Below are 12675 nucleotides of genomic sequence, written 5' to 3' on the forward strand. Positions count from 1 at the left end.
TTATACTTTCTTTGGGGAAGGCACTGACCCTTCAAACACCGTGCGCAGGGAAAATGTGAAAAAAAAAATCCTCACAGCAAACACCAAGTCTGCGTGTATCTCAGACAGGGGCACAGTTAAAGTGCTTTAAGAGCCAGAACAAGGTCAGGTCTCTTTGGATGGGATCTAGATGAGGATGAGTTTCAACAGCAAACTGAATGCAGTCCTCTGCAAATGTGGGCTGTCTTGGTTTTACAGATCCTTAAAAACCTCTTTAAATCAAGAAAAACTGACATTAAAAAGTCCTGGCATCTCTTCCTTGTATTCCTGTGATAGTGTACAGCAAGTATTGCCTTACCGTGCTTTGTCCCTTGCCATTAAATAGATCTTCTGTCTCTGCTTAGGTGGATTTTTTTTAACTAGAAACATGGATGTCCAGCTGTTTGACCACATAGCCTAAAAGACCAAAGTGCTCACGGGCTGTCCTTCCTCAGAAGTCCTTGCTGAACCCCTGGCCCAGGAATACGGGTTGGGTCGAGAGTCTAGGCTGAGGATGTTACTAATTGAGTGAGAGGAATACTCTAGTGATAACAAGAAACACTTTGGAAAAATACATGCCATGGAGATAAACACATTTTATGGAATGTAGCTTGTCTACTTCTGTAAATCTAAATGGAAGGTATTTCATGATGCGTTGTATTTTAAAGGATTTTCCGAGAAAAATGAACTCAGATCTTTCTGTCTCGGGTATCCTGGGAATTGAAAAAGCAGGTGGTTTTGTAGTTATCAGTGCTTCTCGCTGGAGTCACAGATGCTCACTTCTAGAAGGCTTCTGGTGTCTCAGAAAATGTAGGACTGGAGTAACGAGGAATGCTGTAGCTTTGCCTAAGCAGTGCCAGCATGTGATGCGGAAAGAGCGTTTTTCCAGCTGAGAGCTACCTTCTTGCAGCAGTCTGCTTTTACTGTCCCTCAAGCTCCCGTTCTGCAGGTGGCAGTTAACTGTGTGATGCAGCAGCCTGCTGGTGTGTTCGCATTAGGTGGCTCCTTTAGGCACAGTGCCGTTCTGCTGTCAGGGCTCTTCAGAGGCACAGAGAGAGACCGTCACTCCCCCAGGAGTTTGCAATCTGAACTGGCAAAAGGGCAACGGGGAAAGAGCAGCTCAGTCTCAAGTTTCTTAGCGCCATTCGAACCCTCAAATGTTATTTGAAAAAAGGGACTGAGCTCATATACACTGTTTAAGAAACTATCGTTTGCTTTAATAAAAAAATATTAAGCCAAGGGGAGGGAAGGCAGGAGGAGCAATGTAAACACGAATACAGGAGTTTGGATAAACCACCTTCTTTCAGGTTTCTGTAGCAGTTCATCAACAGTAAAGGTAACTTTTCTTCTTTCTTTTCAATCTCCTGCAGGAAGTCCAAGGGAAAGCCAAATGGGAAGAAGCCAGCACCGGAAGAGAAGAAACTTTACCTAGAGCCAGAATACACAAAATCCAGAATTACTGACTTCGAATTTAAGGAGCTAGTGATGTTACCACGAGAAATAGACCTCAACGAGTGGCTAGCCAGCAACAGTGAGTATTGTGATCCTACAGCTCGGAGCTTGCTGTCCCCCAAGCAGGCATTCATTCACTCTTTCTTTTTACTCTTTTCAGCACTTAGAAAAACACTCAGTGACTATTTTTACTGCATAGTGCATGTCATTATACCTTGAACAGTAATGAAGCTGTCTTACGTACAAACCAACTGTGCTTGGCACCATGGAAGCCTTGATGCGTTCCCTCCTTCCAGCTCCCTCTCTGGGGCACTGAGGGCATTAAAGTTTTTGATGCTCTCTTGAGGACCATCGATTCCCTTTGACTATTTGCTAAACTGGCTGATTCAGCATGTTTCTGACTCAAGCTATTGGTTTTCCAGAAGCATTAATGATAAGTTTATTAAGACTTGTATGTAAAGCAAGTTATGCCTAAAGCTAGAAGTTTTGAAGTCTTTTGGTTGGATTTCTTCTCCCCACTCCTACCAAACCTTGGAATTGGTGTGAATTTAAACTGTAGTCTAGCTGGAACTCAAGAGTTGTGACTGACTACTGTGACTGAATGCTGTATCTGTGCATCTCAGTTCTGATTTACAGTACTTTCCTGTGCCTCCACTTGCCAGTCCTAACCTGCAGCTATAACCCTGTCTTGTTTACATTTTCAACAGTGTGTGGTAGTGGCAAGAAATTTCTTTAAACTGCATACTAGGAAGGTTTATAGAGACTCATTAAGAAAAAAATGAGGTCCCCCTCCGAGGAGTATTAAGATGTTAAATTATCTCAGGAGAATTTTAAAAAGTAGAAGTGTGGTAGTTTTCATGCTGGGTTTTTTTAAAAGGAGATAATGTCATGAGAACTATTAGTGCTGTTTTTTTAGCCACTGTACGTTTTAAGTCTGATTTCAAAAGAACATAGCAAATTGTTTGCCTTCAGCTTGTAGTATTCTACCATAAAGGTGAGGCTGATGACGGAGACACTTTCCAGTCTTGCTGCTTAGTGAGTAATAAGAGCTGATGCATCATGGTGCTTTCATCTTAAATCAAAACAAGAGCTTTCATTCTATGTACCTCTTTGTTTTGCAGTTCATCATTAGACTCATTTAGCTAAATCGTGTTTAAATTTGTATGCATGCTCAAGACTCTGAGGTCACTTTACTTGCTCTATTTAAATAATTGTCTGGAGGATAACCAGTGTTTTGAAATTATTTTACTTCTGAATTTTTTTCCTTTGTGTTTATTTTTCAGCAACAACTTTCTTTCATCACATCAACTTACAGTATAGTACAATCTCAGAATTCTGTACAGGAGAGTCATGTCAGACCATGGCAGTGTGCAATACGTAAGTCGATATTTACAGTTACAAGGTTTTCATGAAGTCTTCAGAGTTGCTTGGGGAGGATATTCAGTATTGGATGTCATGGGGCAAGTGTTTTACAGCAGATCTCTACGTAGTGAGAATGTGGCAGCTGTACATGCTCTTCTTTCAGCGGCTTTTCTGGAGGACTAGAAGGATGAGAATCTTTGACTGTTCTGAGATGGTTTTATTAAGGTCAGATCAGAGAGGCCAGTTACCATGTGTGTAGCTGGGGGGGGAGAGGGAAGAAGAGCAAGGCAAAACTATCCTTAGTGGTAGGAGTGCTCCAATTCCATAGAAGGCTGGGGAGGATAAACGAATTGCAAAAACCTCAGAGGGTGCTTCTGATAGCTGGAATGCTGACAGAGCACCAAGCTGCTGGCAGATAACCTCTAGCCTGACGTGAGCCACTGGCCTTCTGCCCGAGCCCCTGGGCACAGAGGACACAAGTGGCAGCTTTGCAAAGAGTAAGGAAAACGTTTTGGTTTGGCACTTTCCCTCTGTAGGACTTAGTAGACTTTTCTTAACATTGACTAGCTGTCACTTATGAAAGAAAGCTTTGTAGTTTTACTGTACATGGTGAATGTAAGAAAAAGTTACCATAAACTCCTGCTCTTGATTAGCACAGTCCAACATGATGGAATATGAGATCCAGTTGAGTATGAATAAGCCTGTTGTGTTGTGGGATTTTTTTCTCCAGCACATGTGTTGATCGTCCTTTTCTTCCCTCCTCTTGCATTTCCTGGGATTAATTTAGTTGAGATGGATTTTAAAACAGAAGACTGAGCAGTTAATGTTATAGTACATCAAACAAACATCCCAGGCAATGTACGCAACAGAACCAGAGCTCTATATTGTATCTCTGACAATAATTACAGAGTGCTTAAGAACGGAATCCTTGCTTAATGTACTGGGCTATCTTGTGCACTTGAAATTAATATCAGGGGCTTTTTTGAGAGCTCTCTGAAGAATGCAAAATGTACGGAGGATATTTTTGCATGTAAAAGTTGGAAAGATAACTGTCAGTAGAGAATTAAAGGCCATGCTAAGGACTTTGAAAGCAGGCTGGAACAGAAAGTAATAAATCTCTGCTGGACCCAGATTTTATCAAAAGGAGACAGCATGTCTCTAAATGAGAAATAGTGATCAGTAAGATGAGTATTTTGTTGACTCTTGCTCCGAAGCCCTCTCATGTTTTAATTCCTGATGCAGCACTGGCTCTCCAAAGCACTGAGTTTAACTGTTTATCCACTTGGCTGATGCGAAATAGTGGCTAAAGGGAGGTGATGGTAGGGAACTGCTCCGTTCTGCTCTAGTGAGTCTTGAAGAAGAGTTCTCTGTAAGCCATTTGTGCTGCAGAATAAAGAAAGGAAGTGCCTGTAGGCGGCTCCAGCTGTAGCCTGTATTTTTAGTGGTGAGGACTGATAGCGGAATGTTCCTACCCTTTGTTTTGGAAAACTGAAAAATTGCGCTATTTGGGAATAACAGGAAGCATGTCTACACTTGGGTGAATCACTTGAAACGGTTTGTGTTTAGCTAAATCATAACAACTTAAGTATCTTCCTGTACTTGGGGGCAGATGAGTGATTCATGTTTGCAAACTGCAGGCTGCGTATTTCAATCTCCTATGAAGCGTGCGGGTCTGTGAAAACCCACAGAGGTGAGATCACCGAGCTACACTCCTCAATACAGCTCAGCTTTGAAGGTCCTGTTCATAATCGTGTTCTCCAAATATCTCTAATGACAGTTCTGGATAATCCTTATCTTTATATTCTGCCTTTCCTAGCTCTTCCCTTTTGGAAGAGATACGCCTAATGGAACATGGAGAACTGCCTCAAAGATGCTCATTTGGTCATAGCGAGTTATGACTATGACAGAGCTGTATGTTGCTTCCCCACTCCATTCCCCCTTTTTTTTTTTAAATCTTACCCTAACAAAATAAGATGAGAACATGCTTATTGTATTGGAGAAACACCAAGTGATATGATTTATTGTGCCTCTGACCTGTCTCCAGTATATAGAGCACCACCTGAACATGAGAGGAAGTTGCTGATTAACCTGACAGGCCCTCCAGGTTTGACCGTGTGTGGCTGTGATCCGTTCGGGTACTCTGGGATAAAATAGCATCTACCTCTGTTAGACTGCCATAGAATTAGAGTACCTTGCAATAAGGGTGCAGTTTGCCTTTTTTTTCAGTGCTGATTTCTTAGGTAGTTCAGTGTGAAGGTCTGCATTCTGATCCTCTCTTGTGTTTTCCCTGCCCGGTGCTCCAAGGTGTGTTTTGGATCACACCATTCTGGTCATACCTAAGGAAGGCTTTTTGTATTTATGGTTGAGATGTTGAAGTAACTATTGAGAACAGGTTGCCTGTCAAGTTACTTTGCATTCAAATGACTGCAAATACTCAATCCCAAGTTGAGAGGATTTGCTGGCAAAACAAATACCAGTTGCAGTTAAATATTTGAGGTAAAGTTTTGACATCTCAGAGAAGCTTCAGCCAACTGACAAACTGCAGACAGATGCAGCTTTCAGCCCTCTGTCAGATATATGAGATAGCACAGCCATCTGCAGACAATAAGGAAGAGAATTTCTGCTTGGGGTCACTAAGAGACATCTGACAAAAACTTAGTCTCCTTGTAGAACAGATGGAAGCATTTGCTGGCAAGGTGGGATAATGCCAAGAGAAATAACAGAATGGCCAGTTATCTTCAAAACTTAATGAGGGTGGCGTGAAGGTAACTTTGGGGATGACTTAATTTTGTTCATTAATATGTTTACCACTTGCTGTAAAGCAGGTACTATATTTTTAACACAGTATTTACTATTTAGATTTAGCATGCTTTATAGCTTCTTGTTACACAAACTAACTTTAAAGCACCATGAGCTGTAAACTGGTTTTCTAGCTGACATTTGGGCAAAACTTTCTAAGTGCTGAAGTGAGGGGAGTAACAGAGAGCCTGTCCAAGTGCTGTTCACGAGGCTGAGGTTACAGAACTCCTGAGGCAGGAATCAAGGATGGCTGCAAACTTCTAGGCAGCCCACACATAAGAGTGAAAGGTCTCATTTTGGCCCAGTGAAATCCCCGTGTTGGTAATTCTTATCACTCATTTTTTTCTGATCTTACAGTCTCCTTTCTCATGTCTACCTTGCCCTTAGTATCTCTGCAGATGGAGGGTACTTCTTTCTAGAAATCCTGACTCAAACTTGCTTGTTTTGCATTTTCTTGTATTTAAATTCCTGGAGCTGTATGCTTATATATGGTGGCTCCCCCCCATCAAAACATTGCTTTGCCCCATCAAACCATCAGAACTCTTCTGAGTTGCTGTCAAGCACTTTATTACTGCCCTTCCATTTGCTACAGTTTGCTATCCTGCTTTCTTCATAACCGTCTTTTGGTATTTCTAGCAGGACTGTCTCTCCTTCCTTTCCAGACCGCATAATCTCCACAGCATTTGCCTTTCCCTCCTTCCAGAAGCTTTACTCATACAGTGATGTCACTTCTGTTCTGCCTTGGATTCTGTGTCATCAACACAAACCCAGAACGGGGAGGAGTAGGGAGGAAATATGTATGTATATTAAGATGCAGCACTGTGACTTCATAGGTGTTATACTTTATTATTTGTATCAGGCTTTTCTCTGTTAAACCTATAGTCATTTCTCCCTGGGATTTAGAATGGAGCTGCAAATTTTACATAGGAAATAAAATAATCAAAATCCGTATCGTGTGAGCACTTTTCAAAAAGTGCCTTTGAAGTGTCACCTTCTTGTCCCTTCTGCTTCCCGCCCGTTGCCTAATTCGGGACCGTGCTGTCAGGGTGCCAGGGCTGGAATGCAGTCAGGCTTCTGTGCCCCAGCCAGCCCTTCGCTGGCCCCTGCCGGCTTCTTGTCTTCTTAGGGGAGATAACCCCACCAGGTGGGAGATCTCTTCCTCCAAGACCTATCAAGACTCTGTTTCAGGCACTTGGAACATGAGGAAGACACATGATTCTAATCAACAGGACAATCCTTGTAGCTAGTCCTTTACTTTTAATGAGTCTTCTTTTAAATTCCTAATTTTCATAATTAGCCTAATTTTCAAGAGAAGGCAAAAAGGGTATGCAGTGGGATGTTACAGCAGATTTATGCACATATATTTTCATGTAAGTGAACTTGTACAGCTGCCAAACTGTTTCTTTTAACTAAACTCCAATTATTCAGATTCATTTTTGAGCCTAAGGGCAACTCTAAGCTACGCTTTCTGTACTTCAGTTGAGGATTTCTGCAGCATGAGAAAACTGCTGAGGTACAGACAGTCCAGCCTGCTTCTGCTCTTGGCAACAGGCATTGTCCTAAGACCCAAAATAAGTCTTAATTGCCTAGAACTGTCTTGCTCCAGCTTACTGCAGGACTAGCCAAATGAGGTGGCTTGTGTTTGTGCACTACATTATGTAATTCCTTATATGTGGATTGTACAAAGGAAATAAGCAGTGATGAAGAACACAGTCTGCCTAAGGGCCCAAATGCTAGTTCTGATGCCCGACATAGCTCTACAAAGTTTTTAACTCCTGCTGTTTTCATCCACTTGCTCACCTTTTCATGCCCTTTTGCAGTCAATCCCGATTTCTCTAGTAAACAACAGAGTGACCAAGCACCACGTGCTGAAAATGAGCCGAAAGAAAAATTCTAAACCTTAAGTGTCTGCAGAACTAGTTTTCAGCTGCCTTTCCTCTCAAAGTTTGAACTGCTCTACTTATTTCTGCAGCCTCTTCTTGTTTTCATATGCCTTGGGGCATGAACAGTCACTGCCCTCAGCTCCCTGAAGAATCTTTCAGGGCAATGAAAACATTGTAAATCACAACTTTTCAGTTGCGCTTCAGGACTGTTCTGCTGGTCAGTATAAATAAAACTTCACTTTCTAGGTGATGTGTATAGATCCTTCCAGTTCAATGGAGTCTAGTCCTATTAGGCACAGAAAAAACATTTAATCTTTATCTTCCATGGGAAAAAAAAAAAAAAAAGGTAAAAAAGTGCAAAGGTGGCTAAACATGCCACTGAAATGATGTTTTGTCTAGGGCTACAATGAGGCTTTATTAGTGATTTGTGTGAGGAATGACAGATAACAGATCATTAGCCAACAGATGGGCAAAAAATGGTACCTGGCTTAAGGGGCTGGAGTTGGGTGAGGTGTCTTTCTAGCCAAGTTCTGATGCTCAAACCACTTCTGACCTTGCTTCCAGCAAACCCCACGCTGTGTTCTGGGGAGACAAATACAGTGGATTTCTTATCAGTCCTGTAAGGATATAGGACTGTGCCTGGAGCTTAGACTGAAGGAAAAGTCCAGGAACTGGAACTTGAGACACCTCTAATGTGACATAGAAAAAAAAAAAAAAAAAAAAGTGTTTTGTCAGATTCCTTACCTGTAAAACATTTCTCTCTATGTGTGCATAATGCAATGGATAGCTGCTCCTGATAAGTTAGAGATTCTTTAATTAACCATGACTTAAAGAAAAAAGAAACAAACTTTCAGTGCTTTTGTAGCCTTCAAATGCTGGGTCAGGTGAGGGCTGGCTGCAGCTAACCCAGGTGGTTATGGCAGATCGAATTATGGTTGCTTTTGAAGAGCCAGACAACATGCTAATGTCTCTTGTTCCTTAAGCTCTAACAGGATTATTCACCGGTGGCAGAGTCAAATGTGAATTCACATGTTTTGGGCAGTCTGTAACTAGCCAAAGGAGCAGAGTGCTGAGGCACTTCGGTAGGGATGTGCAGAAGGGTCCTGAAAACTTTCCCCGGGTTGGATTTCGGAACAGGATTTGTAGCACTTAAATAGGCTGCCAGTACTTCAGAGCACCAGCTTGGAACGGCTGGTGTAGGCTGGTGTTTTGGAGCCACCTTCTGTCAGTTTAATAATACTACAAGGCTAATTTATGTTTTGTGATGGTGAGCATCAGATCACATTTATCACTGTGCAGTGTTGTTGCCCTTTAAAAATAGTTCTGTAATGCTTTCCTGTACAGTTCTATAGACGGTACATAAACCCTTAGTCTGTCATGGATAGGGAGTTATCACTGCCTCAGTAGAGCTCCTCTCCTTGGAGACCTGTCAGCAGGCTTCCTGTGCTTGGTACTGCCTACACTCTTGACTAAATTGATACGGCTAACAGAAATTCAATGTTTTTGATGTAGGATACCCTGAAGTGAATCTCTTCTGTAGCAGCTGTGATGTATTTTGGTAATGCTGCAGCTGTTGTTTTATATTATTTAGACACTAACCTCTTAGAGGAGTTGAGCTGAGGAGCCACGGTGTGTAACATGGTGACACTGTCAATTCTCTCCACAGACAGTACTACTGGTATGATGAGCGGGGAAAGAAGATCAAGTGCACTGCTCCTCAGTATGTTGACTTTGTCATGAGTTCAGTGCAGAAGCTAGTGACAGATGAGGACGTCTTTCCAACAAAATACGGTAGGTCTGCTCTCACACAGCTGCTTCTGTGGCTCTTTGTAGATGCCATAAGGTGAAAGCTGGCACTCAGCATATGTATTAATACCAGACAGCTTTCTCACCTTTTTTTTTTTTTTTAATGTTTTTGTTAAGGGAGATTTTAAGGTTGGTTCATTCTTGCAGTAAGAAAGACTTGCACTGTTGGCATATGAACTGGGGTGAAAGTCTCACAATCCTGTGCCCTTGGCTTATATTTATCAGTCCATCTTTTTCTTCAAGCACTTTAAGATTTTTTCGAGCCTGTACTCGGAGAGGATAAAAAATTGTCAGCACGTGTGTGTGTTCAATAGAGACTGCTGCTAGTAAAATTTAACCTTGATGATGTTTTACTATTTCCTTTAGAGCTCTGACACATTAAGAGGGAAATAAATTGGATGGCCAGGAATGTGGCTTTTTTTCCTTGCCCAACGAGGCCTTATCTCAGATTGTTTGCAGTCTCCCTTCCCTTTCAAAGATTAAATAAGACTGATTTTTGAGAACTGAAAAGCAATAGGAAAGTAATTTTAACTCAGATTTGTATCCTGACAAGATTGCTACACACGATGCCTTTGGTTAAGGGGAAGAAAATAGAGATGTGCAGTTATTGTAGGCGGGCATAACCAGGACTAAAATCAGCTGGTTCCTTCAGCCACTTCAACAGAAAATTGGGGAAGTAGGACATTACAATATAGCAAAAGCTAAGCCAGTAGCCTTTGCTTACAAGCATCTTGATATATAGAAAGAGGCAGTGCCTAGTAAGCCAGCTGCAGTTGACTTTTTTTTTTTTTAAAAAAAAATACGCTTGTTCAAGAGCAATGAGGGCATTTCATGGAAGTGCTTTTGTCCGTGTGGCCGAGGTGCATTTTACACCAGCAACATACGTCATGCTGTGCCTCAGGCACAGGACAGCAGGGTGTGGTGCTTCTGCTTGCCTCTGTTTCACTTTCAGTGTTACCCAAGCAGCTGTTGAATAATTATCTTTGACTATGCAGGCCCAGCACTGCTCCAGCAAGCACAATTTCAACTGCACCTGGTAAAAGGTGCCCAGTATTTCCTTCTTTTTCCCCTTTGATAAAATTTCAAAAATGAAACGAGGGAGGTAGTTACATAGTCAGACTGCTGCACACTACCAAGGCCCATGTACCTTAGCTGTCATTTCAAGATCTGTGAAATGGTCTCCCAAGCATTATGTACTTCCAGGGGAAAAATCTGCCAGCCCAGCACAAACTAGACAAGGACTCTCATTGTTTTTACAGGCAGCAACAAAAAAATGTTGTAGCTTTAAAGAATGATTACACTTGCTTCCTGATTTTTGAACCGTTAGGGTTTAAAATTTAACTTAAAATGAAAATGCTTAAAACCTCCTCAGATTCTTCCCCTGAATTCCTGTAAAAAGAAGGTAAGAGGGTGACACAGGGCCCACAAGTTGTCTGGTGCATAAGGTGGGCTAGTTGCTCTTACCCAGACCTCAGCCCAAGCAGATGCTGTGGAAGGGCTGGAGGTCAGCAGCTGGAGCTCTCACAGTGTTTCTCCATCTTCCTTTCAGGCAAGGAATTCCCCAACTCCTTTGAGTCCCTAGTGAAGAAGATCTGCAAGTACCTGTTCCATGTGCTGGCCCATATCTACTCCTCACACTTTAAGGAGACTTTGGCACTGGAGCTGCACGGACATTTAAACACACTCTACACACACTTTATCCTATTCATCAGGGAGTTCAACCTCGTGGACCCTAAAGAGACCACCATCATGGACGACCTCACAGAGGTCCTCTGCAGCACCAGCGGGAGCAGCAGTAATGGGAGCGGCAACGGGAGCAGCAACAGCGCAGGAGCACAGAACCACGTGAAAGAGAGATGAGCCCTCCCGCAGGATCAAAACTAACATTAAAAACAATATTATATATTCTGTGTGTATGTGTATGTATATGTTCAGATATACATACAGACATATACAGCAATGAAAGCTGAAAGAAATTATGCTGCCACCACAGGACGTGTAGTCGTACGGGACTGTATGGAGCTTTGATTTAATGCGCCACCTGGCGAGAAGTTGCACCAATTTTATTTTCTGTCCACTCCTCTTTTACCTATTCAGATGGATGATGAGTGCTGTTTTTAGAGAAGAGCCAAGCTTGAGAGTGGGGCCACTCTTGGGTTGGTTTTGGTTTTTTTTTTTTTGGTTGGGTTTTTTTTTTTGTTTGTTTGGTTGTTTTTTGTTTTTCTTTCTTTGGTCTTGAGTGCAAGCCCTTTGTCTTTCTAGGATGGTGGTCCTGCCATTTAAAAAGTATCTATTATAAGAAGTGACTTTTACTTTGAAGTGGCTTAAAATGCAGGTTTGTTTGGGGTTTTTTTGGGGGGGTGGGGGTGTTTTTTTGGTTTGGTTTTACATAGACTGCCCCTTACCCTGCCAAAAACTCCCCAGTTGAGTGCATCTTGCCCTTTGTTAGCTTGGAACGGGAAGAAACTCCTGGCTTGACTAGAGTAGCAACTAGGGGCTTGCTACGTGTTGAAATTGGGCATGATTCTCCGGTTGTCTCATCTACCTGGTCACAACATGTGAACGTGCAAGAGGATCCACAAGCCTTTCTGCTTATTGCTCCTACAGCATATATACTCTTTTCTCTGCTCCCCTGCCTCCTCTTTTCCCAGGCACACCTCTACAAACAAAAGAGTAAGATCACTGGAGTCCCAAACCCGTGTGCAAGAGCCACCACCACTTGCTTCCCATCAAACAGAGGCCCGGGGAGGGGGGAGAAGGGTACATTGAGTCAGTCACCGCCTGTGCTAGAAAGATGGCTGTTGGCATAAAATTATATTGTTGGCTTATTTTAGTTCATCTGTTCTATAATAATAAAAACAAATCTATCGGCCGCAAGCTTTGGTTTTGTGTTTGCAGCGTCAAAAATCAGTGAAATCCACCCATGCAGCTTCCCTTTCACCACTGAATGCTGTTGGCCCTGCTGTCAGCCAGCTTTATAAATAATTAATTGTTTGTCTTCCACCCTGTAATATTACATTTTATAATCTATTCCTTGCTCTTTCTGGTACTGCTAAGAATCTCCTCCCCAGGTAATCTGAAGATAAATGCTCCAAAGATAAGCAACACTTGGAAAGGAGAGTTTCTTGTTTGTACATGAAGTCTGCAAATGCAGTGGGCTGCTGGATATTTTGTGGCAAATACTGTATTTCAGTATCTGTGGATACACTATTCTATCAGTATTGTATCTGGACAGTGATACTACTCTCCTTCACATTTTTACTGAATTCTTGCAGTCAGCATTTCCAGTTGGGGAAATGCCAAACTTTGCTTCCAGTTGTGCTTCTATCAAACCTGTGGCAGCCTCTGAGCATTG

The 12675-nt window shown here is 42.2% G+C and overlaps 1 protein-coding gene across 3 annotated transcripts in view; it reads left to right on the forward strand.

The window, feature by feature from the left end:
• The window catches only part of MOB2 (MOB kinase activator 2), an 88814-nt gene extending 76621 nt beyond the window's left edge, over positions 1-12193 (forward strand). For all 3 annotated transcript variants that reach the window (XM_026850481.1, XM_026850483.1, XM_026850482.1), the window contains exons 2-5: positions 1389-1549; positions 2754-2847; positions 9181-9305; positions 10870-12193. In XM_026850481.1, coding sequence (XP_026706282.1) covers positions 1389-1549; positions 2754-2847; positions 9181-9305; positions 10870-11180 — 691 coding nt within the window. In that variant the 3' untranslated portion in view covers positions 11181-12193. The remainder of the gene's footprint in view (positions 1-1388; positions 1550-2753; positions 2848-9180; positions 9306-10869) is intronic.
• The last annotated feature ends 482 nt before the right edge of the window (positions 12194-12675 follow it).

Source organism: Athene cunicularia (assembly GCF_003259725.1).
Source record: "Athene cunicularia isolate RWA chromosome 5 unlocalized genomic scaffold, athCun1 chr5_part2, whole genome shotgun sequence".
In the NCBI taxonomy this organism is placed as follows: Eukaryota; Metazoa; Chordata; class Aves; order Strigiformes; family Strigidae; genus Athene; species Athene cunicularia.